This window comes from Eublepharis macularius, chromosome 2 (assembly GCF_028583425.1).
Source record: "Eublepharis macularius isolate TG4126 chromosome 2, MPM_Emac_v1.0, whole genome shotgun sequence".
Taxonomy (NCBI): Eukaryota; Metazoa; Chordata; class Lepidosauria; order Squamata; family Eublepharidae; genus Eublepharis; species Eublepharis macularius.
In genome coordinates this window covers 45,143,050-45,164,603 of record NC_072791.1, presented here as the reverse complement: position 1 = coordinate 45,164,603, position 21,554 = coordinate 45,143,050, and the positions used below count along the sequence as shown (strand labels likewise).

The window sequence follows — 21,554 nt, the reverse complement described above, 5'->3', positions numbered from 1 at the left end:
CCACCAACCTTCAAGCTTTGGTTTCTGTCAGTAAAAAGCAGGCCGAAAGAGGCAAGGCCCCTTGCCGGGCTGTTTTAGCCTTTGAAAGGAGGACTAATTGCGGCCAGGCCACATACATTACTCACCCAGGCCTGACTGTTTTGAACTGTTCAATATCAGCCACCCCTCAGCCCATGTGAAGTAGTGGTTAGAGTTTCAGATGAGGCATGCAAGACCCAGGTTTGAATCCACACTATTCTGTAGAAGCTCACTGGATGACTGTGAGCCAGTCACAACCTCTCAAGCTAACCCCACAGGATTGATGTGAGATTGATGCAGCCTATCTTTGGATACATTTCTGATAGGCTGAACATGCAACATCTACCTTAACCTGACTAAGATCTGTGAAGTGACCTGGTAACTTCTAATCTGATCTGGAGTTCTGATTTACAGTTTAATGTAAGAAGTGCGTCTAAAACAGTGAACTCTGCTTTTCCCAAATCCTCGTGACTTATGGTGAAAGGCAGAAGAAACTTTGTTGCTACTTCTTGTGGTTCTGGACAATTTCAGCAAGTAACTTAAATAGTTCCCAAAAGCCCAGTGCCTGGAGTAAAAGCAAAGTATCATACTGTTAAGATCCAAGTCCAGTAGCACCTTAAAGATCAACAAGATTTCCAGGGAATAAGCTTTTGAGAGTCCAAGTTCCCCTTATCAAATACATCTGATGAAGTGATCTATACCCTGGAAATCATCTTGGTCTAAGGTGCTACTGGTCTTGAATTTTACTCTTCTACCAGCATGGCTACTCCTATGATATTGTCAAGATGGAAATTTGGTGGTTGGTTAAAGGTCAGGACAATTAAACCAGAGGATTGATTTAAATCAAAATTTTGCATTCTTGTTTACATTCTTACCAAATAAAAGTATATACTAATTGGTTCCTACAGTTCTAAGAACATACTGATGAATAGTGCTTTTCTACAATCTCAAGAGAGTACACTATACTGCTTTTTAAATATTAATATTGTTCAGAACAGCCATATAACTAAATTGCTTATTTTTAGTTATTTAATGCTCTTGACTCCAGTTAAAGAGCGGTGTTACAATTTGCAGCCACAGTAAGATTTTTGTAATCAGATGTATTTTGAAAACACTAGAAGGTGATACTTCCCCCATTTTTCCTTTCTGCTTTCTGCACCCTTTCCTTTGAAATACAACTGCCCTGCCCTGCCCTGCCCTGCCCTACTCCACCTTCACTTCACAAAAATAAATAAGCTTAACCAGAAGTTGGGGTGATAATAGCTATCAGGAAGATCAGTGTTCTCCATAAGATGGAAGGTAAATGCTCATGTTGTTTGATTAGTAGGCAGAGTCATAAATCTATCTGCGTATTGAGATAATTGCAGAGCCGATAGTCATTAGGAATAAAACTGAAGCGATTCCTGATGAATCAGTGGATGATATATACGGCAACTTGCCAATTCTTGATCCCCTGTATCAAGCTATTTTATAAATATCAGAACTATATTTATAACCTGCCTTTCTCAATAAGATTTTAGGTAGTGGTTGTTGTGGGTTTTCCGGACTGTATTGCCGTGGTCTTGGCATTGTAGTTCCTGACGTTTCGCCAGCAACTGTGGCTGGCATCTTCAGAGGTGTAGCACCAAAAGACAGTGTGACACTGAGAGAACTCTGTCTTTTGGTGCTACACCTCTGAGGATGCCAGTCACAGCTGCTGGCGAAACATCAGGAACTACAATGCCAAGACCACGGCAATACAGCCCGGAAAACCCACAACAACCATCGTTCTCCGGCCGTGAAAGCCTTTGACAAGATTTTAGGTAGTTTACATGGTGTAAGACAAAGCAATCAAATAACATGAGAAATCCAACAAACAGTGCAATATAGGACTAGAATCACAAAAATTAGAAATATGTAATGCAAAAAAAGTATTAGACAAGGTATTTCATAAATAATACAAAAACAGAATTATAGTAATAGAAATAAGAGCAAGATAATACATACAATAAACAGTGGAATAAATTGCAGTCCTGTTCTCTTTATAAAAATGCCGTCCATTCCATTATACTGCAGTTTTATTCCCTTTATAAAAATATATTGTGTGATGATCACTAAAGACATTTTGTTCACTGTCTTTTTAATGAAGAAAAGGAATGTGAGAGCCTTGGAAGAAATAAGCACAGAGACTATTTGTATTGTTCAGATTTCATTTTAAACTAGTTGTTTTTTTCAAAAAGACGCTTCTGAAAGCAAACTGTAAAAAAATCTAACAGTAATCAGATTTTGTTTTTAAATCAATTTTTATTTATGCAGCTGGTTGTAGGCAGAGCCAGACCAATTTCTTCCAGCCATCCTGAACCTGGTGGTTTTAAGATAATGTTTTTGCTTGCCTGTGCAGTGATGGAGCAGTTTAGAGGGCAGTTGAAACCTCTTGCCCATTAACAGAGCCAGGTTGATCTTCTTTCCTGCAGCCACCAGGATGAATTAATCTTGTTCTTTCTTCATATTTAAATGCTCAGTCTCCCTTTCTTCCATGGAATGCATGATAGTTTTATAGTTTTATTCTTACAAAAAGCCTATGTGAAATAGATTAGGTGGTTGGTAGAGAAAATGTTTGTTCGAGTCTGGAACAAGGTACCCAGTTAGTTTCGTAGGAAAGTGTGGATTTCCACCCAGGGTCTCTGTCATGTATGCCATGCATCCATGCCATTGTTGTATTGTATGCCGTCACTGTATTCTGACTTTTGTACTGAGAATGGTGTAGACAATTCTACCATTGTGGTCTGCTGCATTTTATATTATAATACTGTATCTTATGCATTATATGAGAAGACTCCTGAGGGAGTCCAAACTGCTAATAGTAATTGCCAAAGGAGCTAGCAGGTTCTTCCTTATCTCTAAGAAATATGCGCTTTCATTTTTGTGTGGCCTTGGCTGACAGCTTGCAGCTGGGTACTGAAATGTATCTGTTTCACAGGAGAGAAGATTCCACTGTGTACCTTATCTCAGACTAAACTGCTTTTTGTTCTCATGTAACTTTTTAGGCTTTCGCACCTAAATGCAAAGGGGCGGGAGAACATCCCTCTATATCAGTAGTCCTATTGTTTGCCTAATTACTTCTGCCAGCTTTCCCTATGAGTGAATACCTGAACTGTATGGATCCCTAACAAAGTTTTCTTCAATCAATGTACCTGCCTGCTTGCTGTGAGGGATTTGGGGATCTAATTGCCAGGGACTGACACCCTAGGACTGACAGTCTCCCTACTTCTAGTCATTTCTAGTCACTACACTGCTCTGGCTATTTTGAATAAGTCACCTTAAATATGTTTCAGGCACAATGTTCCAGTGCCAACAAATCCTATTTATCCCAGCAACTCATTGTGTTACTTCCATATCTTGTTTATGTTTCTTTAAACTCTTAGGTTGAGGTAAGCTAATGCTGGTGCATGTGTGCTTATGTATCAGTGACAGCCTGAAAGTTTATCTGCTAACTTGGAAAGACTATGGCTGTCAGGTAATTCAAAACAGAGCTGCTGTGTGGATGTGTAATGTATTACAGGGGTGCCCAAGGAATCTACCAATCTGGCAAGCTAATTATAGCAGCTGAAACAAATCAATGCACGGAGGAGTAACTATCAAAATGAACCAAGCTGGTGGGCTGGTTCGAATAAGCTTTCTGTGCTTTGCTGTGCGTGTGTGCTCAGTTTTGAATCTATTGCCTGTATTTAATCCTGCTGTAATTTAAACACCTGTCTACATGGAATGTGTGAAATGTCCTTACCCGCCACATCCTTCTGTTTACACACCTGCCTCACTTGGAAAGACAGCTTTAAAATAAACAGCATTTTGGTATTGGAGGGGAAATATGCCAAGGTGGGCAGGGGGAGAGTTGAAAAGATGAGATGGAATAGTGAAGCAGCTGGCTTAAATGCACATTGGTTCTGAGAGGAGAGAACTCTATTAAGATCAAGGTGTTTTTATGAGAAATCAAGCTTCTCACAAATAGCAGAATGCACAATTCTGTACCAGGGAAACGCAAATTTCTCATTCACATTAAAGTTTACAAAGTGAGCAGTTACGTATAATTTTTGTCACTCATAATGTGGCTATCCGTTTCTTGCTCTTTTTTTCCAAAAAAACTTGGAACTTTTTAGTGGGCAGATAGGAAAAGGTAGCGTGCAGGTCCCTAGAGTTCCACGTTCTCATCTCCTGACTTCATGTTTAGGCTTAGATTTTACTAAGGCTCACCACATGTATATTTAAACTTTTCTCTACAGGCATGAGAGACAAAAACCTTTTCTGTTAAGTGACATCTCAGTTTGTGTTGAATATCCAAAGTCTAGAAGCATCTTGACTGCATTATCATCACATTTATCCTCCTGTTCTTCTAAGAAAAGCAGGGTGGTGTTATGTAGGATTATTTTTTTTTATCTTTGCAACTAACCTATGAATTGAATAAACTGTAAGCTGATCTCCCTCCCTTTCCTTTTCCCTTTACTCCCCTTTCCCTGTGTGGTCTTTGGGGGTGGGGTGGGTGGGAATTGTAAACCTGAGGGTAGGTCCTCTCTCTTTATTGATGGAAGTCACTCTAATGGACAATTATTGGGAAAAGGTGAATATAAATGGATCAAATAAATAGGTCAGGGTGAGAGAGTATTTTGCCCACTATCATCGAGCTTTTCCCATCTTGATGGAGAATCTTCATTTCTCACATCTAGACCAGCATTCTTGTCACAGTAGCCCACTGAGTTTTTTTTTTAGATTGGCAACTTTTATTTATATCGCTGGTTCAGCACTGCAGTTGTGCAATAAAGGGCAGAAGGCTTGTTTCATAACAAATATCCAATAAAAGATCTTACCATTCTCCCAGGAGGGCTAACTTTTCAATATTATATTATCATAATCCTTGGAGTGCTTACTGTGGGTGTTCTTCAAACATATTTAAGAACACATTATTTCTGCTTGTTGTTGATGTATCTCATTAACTGAGAAAATACCCTGTTAATTCTGCTGTTGTTGCTTCTGAACATGCCTGTGTTATGCCAATTTTGTGGCTGCTCTGCTTTTATAAAACAGCTTTCCCCGGGAGATGTTTCTCAGTTAGACCTTCACAGAGCTGCTGCCAGATGTGGTTCTGGGCTGAGCTTATGTTGAGATGGCTATCTTATTGTGTTGATGTTTGTGAGCTATATCTTTTGTTTTTGTTATTTATATTCTGGCTTTAAATATGTTGCAAGCAACCCTAAACTCTTGGGACAGGGTGGAGTTGGATAAAAATCCATGTAAACACAATTCTGCTCATTAGAGTTCTTATGTCATTCATTTTACCACTAGAATGACAGAAGCAAAAGAGCAATGCTGTCATGTTATAAATATTTTAATTTTATTTTTACTATCCTTCTATCCTGTTTTTCCTCCATAATTACATATTACATATGCCTCTATCTTTCTCCCTCACAACAGTCCTATAAGGAAGACTGGAGGGGGTAGTGATTAACCCACAGTGACCTAGTAAGTTTTTGCTGCTGACACTAATTAGGTATACTTTCCACTGCAGCATCCTATGCCATACTGTCTCTCTAAATATTGACAGTATCTATTAGATATGGAAAATACCTTGACTCAGATATATTCCAGTTCACTTCATTGCTGTTTGAGGCTCTAAAATAAAGTCTTTGCCCTTTTCTTCTTTTTAATTTTTCAGTTAACAAACTTAAATCTGAATGGAGCTATAAGCCGAGCAAATGCAACTTCTCCTCCCAGCTATCGACCACCATTCAACCCGGGAGGTTCATTTTGGGCCTTTCAAACAGATACACATACAGCTGACTACAGACCTGAATCTTTGGCTCTCAGGTAAGCTAAACTGACTGCTTGTGGCTTTAGACTGAGAGGGCTACTAAAGCACTTAGTAGTATCTCTGAATATCCCTCATTCACATTACCATTGCAGAATGAGAGAGGGATGAAGGTGGTAATTGGTGAGACACGCTTGTCCTTCCACTGTGAAACCTAAGAAGATGTTTGATGTTTGTTCAATACCTATGTTGGTTCAGTTCAAATGTCACACAAAACTATGGCTTATTTTAACTGTGTATAATTTGTGAAACTAAGGTTTGATTTTCAGACGATTACTTAAACTTAACTCGCCTTGACAGATACTAATTTTAGAGCTTTCTCTTCCTTGCATGACTAGCACTTAAAGACCTGGCAGCTATCCTGGCCTCCATTGTGGCACCCACCTGAAGCTCCTTTTTCATGCTGGTGGCAGCAAGATGGGTCTAGGGATGACATGGTTCCCAGGCACTGCCAGTGGTAACATAGATGATGGGGGAAGGTGCATAAATTCCAGACCTGTGCCCCTGCCACAACAGTTACTTCTTGTTGGTGCCATAAGTGAAAGAAGAGATGCATGCTTCCCAGACCTGTTCCTTTGCCCTCCCCCCAGCAGTGACGTGACTGATGGGGCAGGAGGTGGGAACATGCTTCCAAGGCTTGCCTTATCATAGGCTGAAAGAGCCAGCTGTGCTTCCCAGTCGCAGTGAGACTGCTCTGAAAGAGTTACACACCTCCTATACCTGCTCCTCTGCCTTTCTGTTTGGATTGATGAAACACAACACTTCCTTTGATTGCTGTGTAAATATGGAACATTCCAGTATTCCTGCACCTTGTGGCTCAAAGCCAACACAGGGAAAACTGCTAGTGAGAGGCAGTAAAATCAGAGAGATTTTGAACAGCTTTTGCCAGGCATCTCTGTAGTCTAGGGAGTGTAAAAAACAGCAAGTCAGAATTAGGCCAGGATTTCCTATCCATACATCATGGAAAATTATAGGCCCTTTTTGCACTGTCATTTTGCAGTGGTTCAGTTTCCATTCTGCTTCCCATGATCTCCAGAGTTCCACACATGCAAGGGAGTAATGGGGTGCAGAATCAAATATTGTCCGTCTTTCCCCAGAGTTTTCCCCCATAGACATACTGCGACATTTTCTTGAAGCCACCTCTGAGTCGCTGCTGATGTGTCCTGTGTGTGCGCGAAAGGCTGAGTCCCTAATTGCATTTCTTCCCCCCCCTTTCCTTTTCCTAGGTGCTGATTTTTTTTAAAGCCAGGAAAAAGTTGTAATGTTACTGGTCCATTCGCTACCTCCCTCTTGGGTTTAAGAGCCAGGAAAGGGTTAAAAGGTTGGTGCTCCACTCACTTCTTCACTCCCAACTATGCACACACTGACATATTTCAGGATTCTCCTAATGCCAAAGAGGAAAAAAATGTGTGTGAATAGCCAGGGAGGGAGGGGGTGTTTTGCACAGCCATTTGAGAAATGAAGCAGTAGGGAGCACTCTTCCCTGGCTTTAATTAATTAATAAATAAATAAATAAATAAATAAATAAATAAATAAATAAATAAATAAATAAATAAATGAGAGTGTGTTTATAACCAGGAGGGAAGAAGCCAAGCAGCCTTTTAACTTTTTCCTGGCTTTTAAAGCCAGGAGGGAGGAAGCAAATGAAGCAGCAATGTTATGACTCTTTCCTGGCTTTAAAAAAAATGAGAGTGGAAAAAGCACGAAAATACATGTTTCCCCCCAGCACTCCACCACCAATAGGTTCTCCAGTGGGCATGGGACAGCCCAGTCAGAAAATACAGGGGTGGGGGTGGGGTAAGGAATGGGCTCCAACATTGCAACTTTACAACACATGCACATTTTTTTTTTTAAAAAGTAACATTGGCTCTACCCCCCACAAATGGCAGTTTCAAACAAACAGATCTCAACTTGTCAGCAGACACCAAATTGCCTCAAGGTCGTGCAGTGCAGAATGCTGGGACCCCAAGCCGATTCAGCACTGATTGTGTCCCGATGCAGACTCACACTGGCAGCAGGCAAGGGAAAACTCCCAAGTTGTCCAAGCAGGGCAGCGCCGAGTTCCAAGGTTCAGGCACCAGTTGGGCACACTCACGGCTTCAAGTCCAAAGGGGGCTTCCAGAAACACATCCACAGGAACAGGCCAAGGTCAGAGACAAGAGAATCAGTTCGAAACACAGCAGCAAGGTCAGTAGTCAGCAGACTCGTTGCTTCCACGCAGCCACTCCCTGTTTGGCTGCTTTTAACCCTCACAGTGCTCAGCTGCCTGAGCTACAGCAAGCACCTGCTGGCTGTCTCAGTCCTGCTCCTGCGAGCACTCATCATCACTAACGATGCTGGGCTGGTGCTGTGCTGCTAGCCTGGCACTGCGCCTTCTGGCTTGGAGGGCTCTTCTAGCCCTCCTCTGGCAGCGCTCCCGAGGCTCTGGTGAGGAAGGGGGAGAGCTGGCCTGCACCTGGCTTTCAGTTGCCAGCCCAGGGCTGGGAAGCTGAGGAACCGATGTGCTGGGACCTGGCTGTGGATCAATATCTGAGCCTTCAGGGCCTGCCTCCTCCTGCAGTGTCTCTGCCACTGGCTGTGGATCTGGGTCAGGTTCACCAGCTGCCTCTTCCTCAGAAGAGTCCTCTGAGTCTCTCCGCTCCGCTGGGCCAGGTTGGTCCATGACAGATTGGCATGAATACACAGAGGCGCCAGCTGAAAGTGTGCTGTGTGGAAAGGGCCATAGTTAAGAGCTAATCAGCCAACTTCAGTTCCTGGTTTCAGGTAGGTTAATGGGAAGGACTGAGTTCAATCAATCAACTATTGTTAGTTTGTTTGACCTGTGGTTTGTGTGACATCTGAACTGAGTTTTTGATTTACTGTTTTTTCCCTTGAAATGTAAAATTGAACATCTTGGAGAAAAAAAATAGAAGAATGTTCATTCCCAGATATGAGGTAGGCAGATGAAGTAGAAATTCAGCCAGTGGGAAAAGATGAGCGTTTATCATCTTTGGATGATTTGATTCTGAGAATGCAGGAAGATTTTTCTTGTGCTCCTGGAAGTATATTAGGCCACATACATCCTTTCCCTTATATAAGAATGTTAACTGAGATGGGCTGTGGTGAGGCCCCCTCCCTCAACCTAACTACTAAGTTTGACACACACACCCCAAGTCAGTATGTGTATGAAAGAAATAAGTCTGTGCTAAGCTGCAGAGTAATAGTAACATAGTAAACCAGTGACATCTGATCCTTATTCTGCTTAAGTTAACCCCTTTTGAAGACTCTTTGGTCTCCTGTAGACTAAGCATCCTGAGTTCCTCAACTTTATCTCATCTCATATATCATATTCTTCAGGCTTCTAGTGATTTTTCTTGCTTCATCCACTCTTTCCAACTTTATGACTTCTTTGAACTCTCAGAATCAGAATCTAATGCAATATTTCAGGAAAGATGGCGGGAGGAGGAGAATAGACTGATGTATACAGGAGGAGCTTCTCACCACTTTGCCTGGCATTAATGAGGCTTTTGCAGACATACCTATGTTCCAATTTGATTGCCTCATTCCATATCAGTACGAAACAGTATAGAGTGCTCATTCTTTGCAAAAAGTACCTCTCTCATCTCTCTCTCCCATTCAGCTTGTAAATTTTTGACCCTTAGGTTTGTTTTTGCACACTGCTGTTTATTCAGCATCCAATGGAGGTGATTAAGCTTTTAGTTTTTACCCGCCAGCAGCACCTTATATGTATGAAGCTCCATCTTATTTAATTCAGCCGATAATAATTATATCGCCAACAGGTATAGAACTTCTGCTGCTCTAACATGGTGTGTGGAAGGAGGAGGATGTGCAGTGGCTTGGCTGCTTCAGTCTTTTCCATATTCCCTATGCTAGTGGAAACTTGTCTTTGGTTTTGGCTACACAAAGAGGTTTAGTTTAATATGGCGCTATATCAGTTTCCTATATACCGGACGCTGCTTCAGTTGTAGCTCTTAGACATCAATACATATTTATGAAGTTCTCTGCATAAATGCAGTGACTGGACCATCACTGGCTCAGTGCTCATTGCTCCTGACTTATTTTTTAACTTAATGACTAGGAAGCCCATTTGTAGCCAATTCTTCATTCTGAGAAGGGCATTTCGCCTCTGTGATGATTTTCTGTCTAGATCTGTGCTTGTGGTTTGCTGCTGAATTTGCTCCAGTTTATGGCAGTGTTGTGTAGCATGCAATATATTCCTTGCAGAACTTTTTTGCTGCTGTTCTCATTATTTTCTTAGTAGTTAACATGCCAGAGTTTTCTTTTAGAACAGTAGTTGTCCAACAATCCTTACATGAACTGATCTAAACATCTGAAATAAAAGATAGGTTGAGAGCATAGAGAGTTGATTAAAAGAGGGGATATTGGTATGCATACATCCTTGAGAGCTTGTTCCAGGAGGGAGAGAGATGTGAGGTATGGGAATTATCTATGTTATTCTCCCCAACCCCCAATAATTCTGAGAGTGTGGGCATCACTTAATTGAACTTTCTTCTCCTACCATTGATTTTGACTCTGGTACTGAAATTTGTATGAGAGGTAATGTAATGTTTTGTGTTTTAAATCTGCGTTTTTTCTTTTGGACGTTTAATTACAGCTTCTCCTTACATTACCGTAAACTTAAACTTATACATTTTATAAGCATGATGGTTGCAGAATAGTTCATAGGCTTGGTGGTTTCAAAAATAGTTACATACAAATAGGGGACCCACAAGGACTTGGGGGAGGGGATATCATTTTCCCTGGGTAAGTCATACACATTGTATGGTATCACGTCACCTGGTGGTTGCTTCTGGGTCTATCCCCAATAAGTCCCCCCTAAAAAGCCAAAACAGACCCAGAAAGGGCCCTGCTCCTTCCCTTCCCTTTTCCTGACAAAAACTAAGCCTGGAATACTGGCTAATGGTTGCCTAGCAGCAGTCACTGAAGGCATCTGGTTAAAGCTACAGGCACTCCTATTATCATTTTGTATTTGTATTTTTTTCTGGGTTTTCCTAAAAACTTGGGGCATTTTTCAGGAGTGTAAGAAGGCTGTCTTGTCCATTCATGGCTCCAGTCTTCATATAAGGGCTATTTGACTATTAATATATAAGATTCATCTTCGTTCTTCTGTGCCTCCACACATGGGGACTGCGCAGGCGCAGGCCAGCCGCCGGAGAATTTTCTAGAGCTTCCATGGCTCCGAAGGGGCCGTTTGTCGCGCGCCTCAGCGACCGTTTTCCCGCCCAAACGGTCACGTGATCCTCCAGCGACCAACGGCCCCTTCCCTCAGTTCTCTTCTTGCCGCCGCTTGGAGAGAACGTGAGCTTCGTTGCTCTGTGCTTTTGTGCTTCGTGCTTTATTCTGACTGATTGCTTGGCTTTTGACTTCGGACTTCGTGACCTCGACTATTCTTCGGATCTCGTTTGGACTTTGTTGTGGACTCGGTAATTTGACTCGGACTGTTTTTTGACCTTCCTTTTGCGTGCCCCTGAAGATGGCCTCAAAGGCTCTCTTCAAGCATTGCCTCCAATGCCACACTAAAATGGCCAAGACCGATGGCCATGAACTGTGCCTGTTCTGTTTGGGGGAGACCCATAATGTAACGGCCTGTAAGATTTGCCAGGGCTTCACCAGCAAGGCCCGACAGGAGCGCAAGGCCCGTCTTAACTCCTCCCTGTGGCAGAAGGTCATGTCCGGAGGCGCCCCGTTGCCCTCCTCCAAGGCCGGCCCTAGCCCCTCTGCCGAACGGCATTCCAGAGCTGGCTCAGTGGCCTCCGCGAGGTCGGGGTCGAAACCGCGTCCCCCGAGTGCCTCGGCGTCGAGAGCGGCCTCTCCAGCGCAGGGACCGGTGCGGCCGCCCCGTAGCGCATCTTCCACCAGGTCGGATCCGAGACCGACATCGGAACCGAGGATCCGTCTACCGAGTCCCCGATCGGAACCGACGACCGGGTCGATTCCGGTAAAACCTAAGAGATCGAGGCCGAGGTCCCCTTCGAAGGCGAGGAGCGCGTCGGTTCCGAGGTCTTCTTCGGAACCGGCGAAGAAGAGGAAGAAGACCAAACATCACCGGTCGCCGCATCCCGCTCCCCAGGAAGAGGTCATCGTGCTTCCTCACACGCCTTCCCCTCATCTGGATTCCCCGGAGCCAGAGGACATCTCCGTGCCGGTGCCGGATCCGATGGCCTTCGAGACGGTGCCCGCAGAATTCTCTTCGGGACCGGAGCCGAGCCCGCGCCGTCGGATCCGAACATCGCCTGCTCTTCGGTCGCCGAGGCTGGAACCGAGCCCGTCTCCTCGTCGGAGCCGTCCGTCGCCTGCCCGTCCGTCTCCACCAGCTGCCGGTCGTGAGCGACGTCGGTCTGGGGACAGTGTCCGATCGGTCCGGTCCACTGCGTCCCGACATCGACAGGCCTCCTACCTCCCCTCGCCATACCATTGCCAGTGGGAAGGGGCACCTGCAGGTTTCTCCGTGTCGGAACCGAGGCCTTCGACATCGAGGTCGACGTGGGCTCCCCCTCCGCACCAGGTTCCGGAATCCCAGCTCGGTTCCGATGAGGAGGATGTGGAGAGCTTTGGCGGCTACCAGTCGGAGTCCTGGTCCGAACCATCGCCAGCTGAAGAGCTTGTACCATCTGCGGACTCGCCATTCGAGGACCTCCGCATCTACGCCGACCAGATGGCAAGGATGGCCAAGGCTCTCGAGATGGACATCTCCTCGGCAGTTCCCCAGACCAAGGACAAGCTCCTCAAACGCATTTACGGAGACAACCCGGCATATGTTGGCTTCCCCATGCTCGAGGGTCTTGAGGAAATCGTGGAGAAGGTGTGGCAGGTGCCCTGCGATCAACCTCCAACATCCAAGAGGATTGAGCAGCTCTACAAGATCAAGCAGGGTACCTGGCCGGCGCTGGTGAAACACCCTCCACCTTCCTCCTTGGTCACAGAGGAGTTCAACCCCAGGCGATCGGGTCACTCCTCGGTACCTGCCGATAAGGAGGGCAAGAAACTGGATGCCATGGGCAGGCGCCAATACATTGTTTCTTCCCTAGGTCTGAGGATTGCCAACTATCAGACCATCATGGCAGGGTACCAGCTGTACCTTTGGGAGAAGTTGGCATCCTATACACGAGACCTCCCTCCTGAGCAGAAGGCTGTGGTGTCCCTGCTGCAGACAGAGGCTGTGAGGCTGTCTAAGCAGCAGATGAACGCTGGAAGCCACGCTGCTGACACTGCTGCTAGAGGGATGGCTTCGGCGGTGGTCCTCAGGCGCCACTCCTGGTTGCGGTCTACGGCCCTGTCCCAAGAGGTGCGTTCCAGAGTGGAGAGCATGCCATTTGAGGGGGATTCGCTTTTTTCCAAAGCGACCGACGAGACCCTGAAGAAAAAGAAAGAGGACCGGCAGACGGCGCGGTCTTTGGGTCTGGCTCCAGCGGACAAGCCCTCCTCCAGGTCACGGTACGCTCCCCGATCTGGCCCTTACCATTACCAGGGCAGATACCATCAACAGCGGCCAGGCTACCAGCAGTATCCTGCCTACCAACAGCGGCCTTACCCTCCCGCACAACAGCAGAGGAGGCGTCGGCCCTTCAAGCCTCGTCCGGCACAACAACCGGCCCAGCAGAAGGATCAGCAGGGCACCGGGAGGCAGTACTGACGGGTCACGCCAGCCGTATCCCCGAACTTTTCGGACAGACTTAGTCCACTCCTCTCTGAGTGGGAGTCAATAACATCTGACTCATGGGTCTTAACTATTGTTGAACTGGGATACGGGCTGGAGTTCGTTGAGCTGCCTAGATGCAGTTCACCCCTGACAGCTGTCAATAACACTATGGCCGAGCTGGATGCGGAGATCGTGTCGCTCTTGGCCAAGGGTGCTGTGGAAGAATTGCCCTATGAGGACTCTGTGAAGGGATTCTTCTCTAGGTTCTTCCTGGTCCCTAAGAAGGATGGGGGCTTACGTCCCATCTTAGATCTGAGGGGCCTTAATGCCTTCCTCAAGGTGACCAAATTCAAAATGGTAACGTTGGCGGCTGTGATCGCCTTGCTGAAACAGGGGGATTGGTTTGCGGTTCTTGACTTAAAAGACGCATACTTTCACGTGGGCATACGGAAGGAGCACAGGAAGTACCTGAGCTTTGTTTACCGGCAACGGGTTTTCCGGTATAGGGTGCTCCCCTTTGGCCTGTCCACTGCCCCACGAGTGTTCACTAAATGTGTGGCCCCTGTGGTTTCCTTCCTACGGGAAGAAGGCTGTACCATCTTTCCGTACCTCGATGACTGGCTCATCGTGGCTGAATCAGAGTCTAGGCTGGTGCAGGACATTGGCTTGGTACTTAGCACTTGCCAACGCCTGGGGCTCCTGGTGAACTTGGAGAAATCCAAACTGGTGCCCAACTGCAAGGTGTCCTACATTGGTGCACTGTTAGACTCTGTGGAGGGTAAGGCCCTGCTCCCCTTGGAGAGGGCTCGGTCCCTAAGGGGTCTAGTGTCCATGTTTAAAAGGAACCGGTTCCAGTCTGTGCGCACTATCCAGTGCTTACTAGGGCATATGGCAGCGGCCACCTCTGTGGTGCCTTTCGCTAGGCTGCGTATGCGCCCTCTACAGAACTGGTTTGTGCGGAGGTACGATGCTCTGCTGCACCCTCCGTCCCTCAAATTCTCTATCCCGAGGGTCATCCTCTCCTCCTTGGACTGGTGGCTGTCTGATGACAACTTGTTTAGAGGGACCCCTTTCGGGTATCAACACCATGACATCACGGTTACCACTGATGCCTCTCTGTTGGGATGGGGGGCTTACTGTGGTGATGTGTCGCTGCAAGATGTCTGGTCTGACAGGGAAAAGACCCTCCATATCAATGTGCTTGAACTAAGGGCCATTCGTTTCGCACTTGTGTCTCTTACAGCACTGCTGAGAAATCGTCAGGTCTTGGTACAGACGGACAACACGACTGCCATGTACTACGTGAATCAGCAGGGGGGCACAGTGTCCATGGCCCTGTGCCGGGAAGCCACACTCACTTGGCAGTGGGCTATCAAGAACGGCGTGTCGCTCCGTGCTATACACGTGGCTGGGTCGGACAATGCCCGGGCAGATGCCCTCAGCAGGGTCCCTTTACTGGAACACGAGTGGGAACTGAACGTAGAGTGCGTTGGGCCGATCTTCCAGATGTGGGGTCACCCGGTGATAGACGTATTCGCCACTGCGGCGACCACCAAGGCCCACACGTTCTGTTCCAGGGCAGGGAGCGACCCCCTCTCTATTGGGGATGCCTTCCAGTTTACGTGGACGCAGGGCTTGCACTACATGTTTCCTCCATTCCCCTTGATTCCCAGGGTCTTGTGCAAGATAGAGGAGGACGGGACGGACTGCATTTTAGTGGCCCCCTTCTGGCCACGGCAGGTTTGGTTCCCGAAGCTCCTGCGGATGTCCCAACGGACGTATGTGAGTCTGCCCCCTCGGCAAGACCTTCTCCTAAACGGGAGCCTGGTCCACCACGATCCAAGGAAGCTGCATCTAACGGCTTGGCGGATCGTTCCTCCCCGATAGGCTTTACTGACGAGGTACAGAGGGTCCTCCTGAATGCTCGTCGGCCATCCACTAGGCGCGCTTATGCGGCCAAGTGGCGCAGGTTTGAGCTCTGGGCACTTGCCAGAGGAGTGGTGCCTGACAACAGTCCCTTGGGGGTGGTGTTCGAGTATTTGTGCCACTTGCGTGGCCTGGGCTTGAAGGCTTCCTCCCTCAAGGTCCACCTGGCAGCGATATCGGCTGCTCACACCCGAGTTGAGGGTGCTACGGTGTTTTCTCACCCACAATCCCGCCAGTTCCTTAAGGGCATGTACAATCTTTACCCACCTGTGTCAGCGCCAGTGCCTCAGTGGTCGCTGTCCTTGGTGCTCTCACGTCTCATGTTGCCTCCATTTGAACCGATGGCTACATGCCCCTTGGATATGCTATCCTACAAGGTGGCATTCTTGGTGGCCGTCACATCGGCCAGAAGGGTCAGTGAGCTGTCTGCACTGCGGTCTGACCCTCCCTTTCTTGTGTTTCATCCCAACAAGGTGGTCCTGCGTCCCTGCCTTGGGTTCCTGCCCAAGGTGGTGTCCGCCTTCCACCTCTCGCAGGATATCTCACTGCCTGCTTTCTTTCCTCAACCTTCCTCTAAGGGGGAAAAGGCCCTTCATTCCCTAGACTTGAAGAGGGCCCTAGCCTATTACCTGGATAGGACAAAGGGATTCCGCTCCAGTCCTCACCTGTTTGTATGTTTTGGGGCCAAGGACAAGGGTAACAGGGCTTCCTCACAGACCCTGTCTAGGTGGATTGTGGCGGCCATTAGCGAGGCCTATTCCCTAGCAGGGGTGGCTTGCCCGCTTCATGTCAGAGCCCACTCCACGCGGTCCCAAGCATCCTCTTCGGCACTCCTCAGGGGGGTGCCCCTGGTTAACATTTGTAAAGCAGCCACATGGTCCTCTGCAGACACCTTTGTCAGGCATTACGCCGTTGATGTCAATGCGGAGCAGGATGTATCTGTGGCCAAGGCTGTCTTACACTCCCTCTTTTCCTGAGGGAGTTTTTGGTTTGACTTCCTTGACGTACCTGTTGGGTACCCTTGAGTGGAAGTGTGTATATATGTACCTTGGGGGTGTGTATATATGTAAATATTGAGTATTTATGTGTCCTTACACAGTATTTTTACATAGATGTATATATGCATGTCTATTTATTGTTGATCTTGTTTGCTTAATAAAATTGTGTTGGACTTCACCCCCGCCTTCCTTATTGTGTGAAGCTTGGTACACTCCCATGTGTGGAGGCACAGAAGAACGAAGATGAAAACAGGGTTAACATACCTGTAACTTATGTTCATCGAGTTCTTCTGTGCTGACACACAACCCTCCCTCCTACCCCGCTGTGAACTCCAATGCACAATACTGTGATGGCTGTAACGGATATTGGTGTTTTTAAGGTGTTACGGCTGAAGTGTGTTGGTCAAGCGGCGGCAAGGGAGAACTGAGGGAAGGGGCCGTTGGTCGCTGGAGGATCACGTGACCGTTTGGGCGGGAAAACGGTCGCTGAGGCGCGCGACAAACGGCCCCTTCGGAGCCATGGAAGCTCTAGAAAATTCTCCGGCGGCTGGCCTGCGCCTGCGCAGTCCCCATGTGTGTCAGCACAGAAGAACTCGATGAACATAAGTTACAGGTATGTTAACCCTGTTTTCTTAAAGGTATATTCACAGACCCAGTCACAAAGACTAATTTTTCACACAGATTTTCACTAACCAAATAAACTCTCTTATTATCCACACAGACATAGATTCACTTAGGCTTTTCTACACAGCTTGCCTGACCTAGACAGAATGAGATGCTTTCAAGCTTCCACGGTTTGCCTGTCTTAGCCAGAATAATGTCTGTCTGAGATACACAAAGACTGACCCAATCTCGGACACAGTTTGCTTGACTTAGTGTCAGGATGTCTCCTGTCATACTCTGCAAGATCCTGTGTACTGTTTGATTCTGTTTGACTCTGATGTTAGAAGCTGAAACTGTTCTCTGCCTGGAATGTGAAAGCCTGAAAGCCTGCTGTTATCTCTATGGTTTCTCTTTCGCCTGAGAAGCTGGGCCTTATGGCCTTAGAGTTTCTAACACATAATCTCTGCTTTGTCCTGCTGCTCATCTGTTGAACTTAGCTAACTGTTTCCTGAAGGGGGTGGGGACTCTGGGGATTAGGCTGTGCTTAGAATCCTGTATATGATACGTGCTTGTAGTGAAATGCCATTCCTGGCAAGGAATGTAATAGGGAATGTTACTAGTAGCTTACCAATAAAATTGCTTTAACTCATGCAGTTAGTGGACTCATGCAGTGAAGTCGTTGAGAGTTACTTGGCAGAACCTTATACTTAGACAGAATTTCTTAAAACTTTACACAGATTCACTGAACTTGATAGAATGAGACCCCTTTCAGGCTTCCATACAGTTTGCCGGATTTAGCCAGACTGAATACTTTTCTCTAAGGACACCGACTATAAACTGCAGTTCACTCTGCTCCTAGGGTACAGCTACTGGCCAAACACAGGGCAATCCATTTGCCCTCCTTCTTTCCTCAGAGACCTCCATTTAAATCCGTGGTAACTAGGATTGCCAGGTCCCCCTGTTCTCCCAGTAGGAGGTGGAGCTCTGGCACCTATCTGCTTTGGTGTCTGGCGTGTGCGTGCTCCCTGACCTGCACTATGATGTCACTTCCAGGAAGTGATGTTATTGCCCAGGTTGCATCTGCCCCGGGAGCTGATGCAGAACCACTGATTGTCCTTAGTTCTAAACATTGTTAATTGAGTGTATGAAAAATGATTCTGAGATGTCAGGAGTTCAGAAGAGAGGGCTATGTTTCAAACAGGCCCATAGAATACATGATCTCCTTGAATTGGCCAGCATATCACTCTCCTTAGATTTCTGTGTTGGCTGTCTGTTACTTTTATAAGTCAGCAGTGCTTCTAAGGAGAGTAATGTGAGAACAGAATATATTGAACTCACTCTAAGGCAAATGCCAGTACTGTCCTCCGACTGCCAATTTGTAGACCCTAGCATATCTCACTGAATGTTTTGTACTGGTCCTGTTGGGTGTTTGCCTGACATAAATCCAACAAAGACACCAAAAATAAAATTCATGCCTTGGAAAGTTAAGCAGTATTTGAATGTTGACACCATTGCTATAAAAGCTGGGGTTTACATGTCTATTTTCTAGCCATGAGGACATTATAAATATAGGAAGCTTACTGGCTGTTCTGGAAGCACTCTTTCATGTATTTCTGGTAGCATGTCCCCATCTTCATGTTTTAGATTTCAGTGGTAGTGAGAAATAAGATGGCAAGGTCCGACCAAAAACCTGTTAAGCTGTTGAATAAGATCAGAAAGTAGAATGGGAGAGTTTCTCTTTTTATGTTGTGTGTATATATAAGAGCTTCAAACAGGTTTACTAGGCACTCCTGCTCCCCTTCTTACTCAGAGAATTATGAGCGCCAGCCTCACTCTTTTATCCTTCTGAATTTAAAGTATGTAGCCTTCTGTTGTTGTTCCATCCCTCATCAGGTTGTTGCTGAACTACTGTAGCTGTTCAGCAATTCCTTACAGCTTGCACTAGCCCTGACACTTAGCTGCATGCACTTGATAGGGCAAGCAATGCAGCTGCTACCTCTTCTGATCAGCTGGAAGAATCCTAGCATGGGAGAAGCAGAAGGATTTGAAAAATGTCTCTTTCATAGAATTATAGAGTTGGAAGGGGCCATACAGACCATCTCGTCCAACCCCCTGCCCAGTGCAGGATCAGCCTAAAGCATCTCTGACAAATATTCATCCAGCCTCTTCTTGAAAACTGTCAGTGAAGGGGAGCTCACCACCTCCCTAGGCAGCTGATTCCACTTTTGAACTACTCTGACCGTGAAAAAGTTCTTCCTAATATCCAGCTGGTACCTTTGTGCATGTAATTTAAGCCCATTGTTTTGGGTCCTACCCTCTGCTGCCAACTGGAACAGCTCCCTGCCCTCCTCCAAATGACAGCCTTTCAAATACTTAAAGAGAGCAATCATGTCCCCCCTCAAGCTCCTCTTCTCCAAACTAAACATTCCCAAGGCCCTCAGCCTTTCCTCATAGGGCTCAGTCTCCAGACCCCTGATCATCCTCATCGCTCTCCTCTGCACCCCCTCGATTTTCTGCACATCCTTTTTGAAGTGAGGCCTCCAGAACTGCACACAATGCTCCAGGTGCGGCCTGACCAAGGCAGTATAGAGAGGGGCTATGACCTCCTGCAATTTCGACACTATGGCCCCTTTGATACAACCCAGGATTGAATTGGCCTTTTTTCCTCTGCATCACACTGACTGCTCATATTTAGTTTACAGTCCACTCTTACCCCAAGATCTCTCACATATACTACTGCTCAGAAGTGTATCCCCCATCCAGTATTTGTGCTTCCCATTTTTGTGGCCCAGATGTAATACTGTGCACTTGTCTTTGTTGAATTGCATCCTATTCACAGCTGCCCACTTCTCCAGAGTCTTCAGGTCTTGTTGAATTTTAATTCTATCTTCTTAGGTGTTTGCTACTCCTCCCAATTTGGTATCATCAGCAAATTTAATGAGCAGCCCTTCCACTTCTTCATCCAGATCATTGATAAAAACATTAAAAAGTACTGGGCCCAAAACCGAGCCCTGCGGCACCCCATTGGACACCTCCCTCCAATCTGATGAAACGCTGTTGACCAGCACTCTTTGGGTGCCGTCCTCTAACCAGTTCTGTATCCACCGAACTGTCCTATAGTCCAGTCCACAGTCTTCCAGTTTGCCCATCAGAATGTCATGGGGGGCCTTATCAAAAGCTTTACTGAAATCCAGATAAATCACGTCAACAGAGTTCCCCCGATCCAGTAAGCTGGTCACTCAATCAAAGAAGGAAACCAGGTTGGTCTGGCAAGATCTGTTAGAGACAAAAGCTTGCTGACTTCCCCGGATCACTGAGTGGTCCTTCAGATGCTTACAGATTGATCCCTTTAAAATCTGTTCTAATATCTTCCCAGAAACAGAAGTCAGACTGACCGGCCTGTAGTTTCCCGGGTCATCCTTCTTCCATTTCTTATAGATTGGGATAACATTAGCTCTTCTCCAATCTTGTGGCACATCCCCAGTCTTCCAGGAGACCTTGAAGATGATGGACAGGGGTTCTGCAAGTTCTGTAGTAAGTTCTTTCAGCACTCTAGGGTGCACCCCATCCAGCCCAGGATTCATCCAGTGCAGCCAGATGCCTCTCCACAACCTCTCTGTCAATGTCAACTAGCCACTCAGGTGTCCTGTCACATTTTCTACTATTTCTAGATGTGCCTGAGTTCTTCAGGGAGAAAACAAAGGCAAAAAAGTCATTAAGCCTATCTGCTTTTTCTCTGTCCTGCATCAGAGTTTCTCCATCTACTCCCAACAGCGGTCCAATTGTCTTTTTTACCTTGCGTTTGCTTCTCACATATCTGTAGAAGTTTTTCTTATTGTAGCGAGCCCTCCTGGCCAGACCCAGCTCATACCGAGTTTTGGCCTCTCTGATGGCTGATCTGCAGTACCTCATATACTCCTCTTTAGAGGTCTGTCCTCCATTTCCTGAACATTTCCTTTTTCTCCCTTAGCTTATTCTGGAGCTCTCTGTACATCTTATTCTGGAGCTCTCTGTACATCAGCTCTCTTTCCATCCCTTTCTTTTATTAAAACCCAACACAAAGGGAAATAACTTTTCTCCTTGCAAGTTTCTAGTATTCAAGTAGTCATAACTTTGTTTGGCTATAGATCCTCTGCCTGATCATCACCACTATCCATTATCTGCTGTTTGGTATGCTATCTGGGGTCTCATCCATTCTGGGGAATGTAGAAAGAGATCCCTGTAGACAGTGATTATGCTTATACCCACATGAGGCTCATTCAACCACATAGTACAAAATATATTTATAGCTCTTTTCCTAAAGAAGTTCTCTAGCAGGGCTATAGGAAAAGCTGTTCCTGTGCTAAAGAAGAGCGTAGACCCATTGCTCTAGTTCTAGAGGCTGGAGGAGTGAGTAGCAACTGACAGCTTGGATTCTCCATAGCTCTTACTTGACGCAACAAGGGCTCCTGTGTGCTGGCAAAAGTTCCAAGGTGTATCTTAGTTCACCAATGATTGTAGCTTTGTAGAC

The 21,554-nt window shown here is 46.3% G+C and overlaps 1 protein-coding gene across 8 annotated transcripts in view; it reads left to right on the top strand.

Moving 5' to 3' along the window:
• TTLL5 (tubulin tyrosine ligase like 5) overlaps positions 1-21,554 on the top strand; it is a 198,074-nt gene that overhangs the window by 108,373 nt on the left and 68,147 nt on the right. For all 8 annotated transcript variants that reach the window (XM_054970990.1, XM_054970992.1, XM_054970995.1 and 5 more), the window contains exon 30: positions 5,705-5,856. In XM_054970990.1, the coding sequence (XP_054826965.1) occupies positions 5,705-5,856 (152 nt within the window). The remainder of the gene's footprint in view (positions 1-5,704; positions 5,857-21,554) is intronic.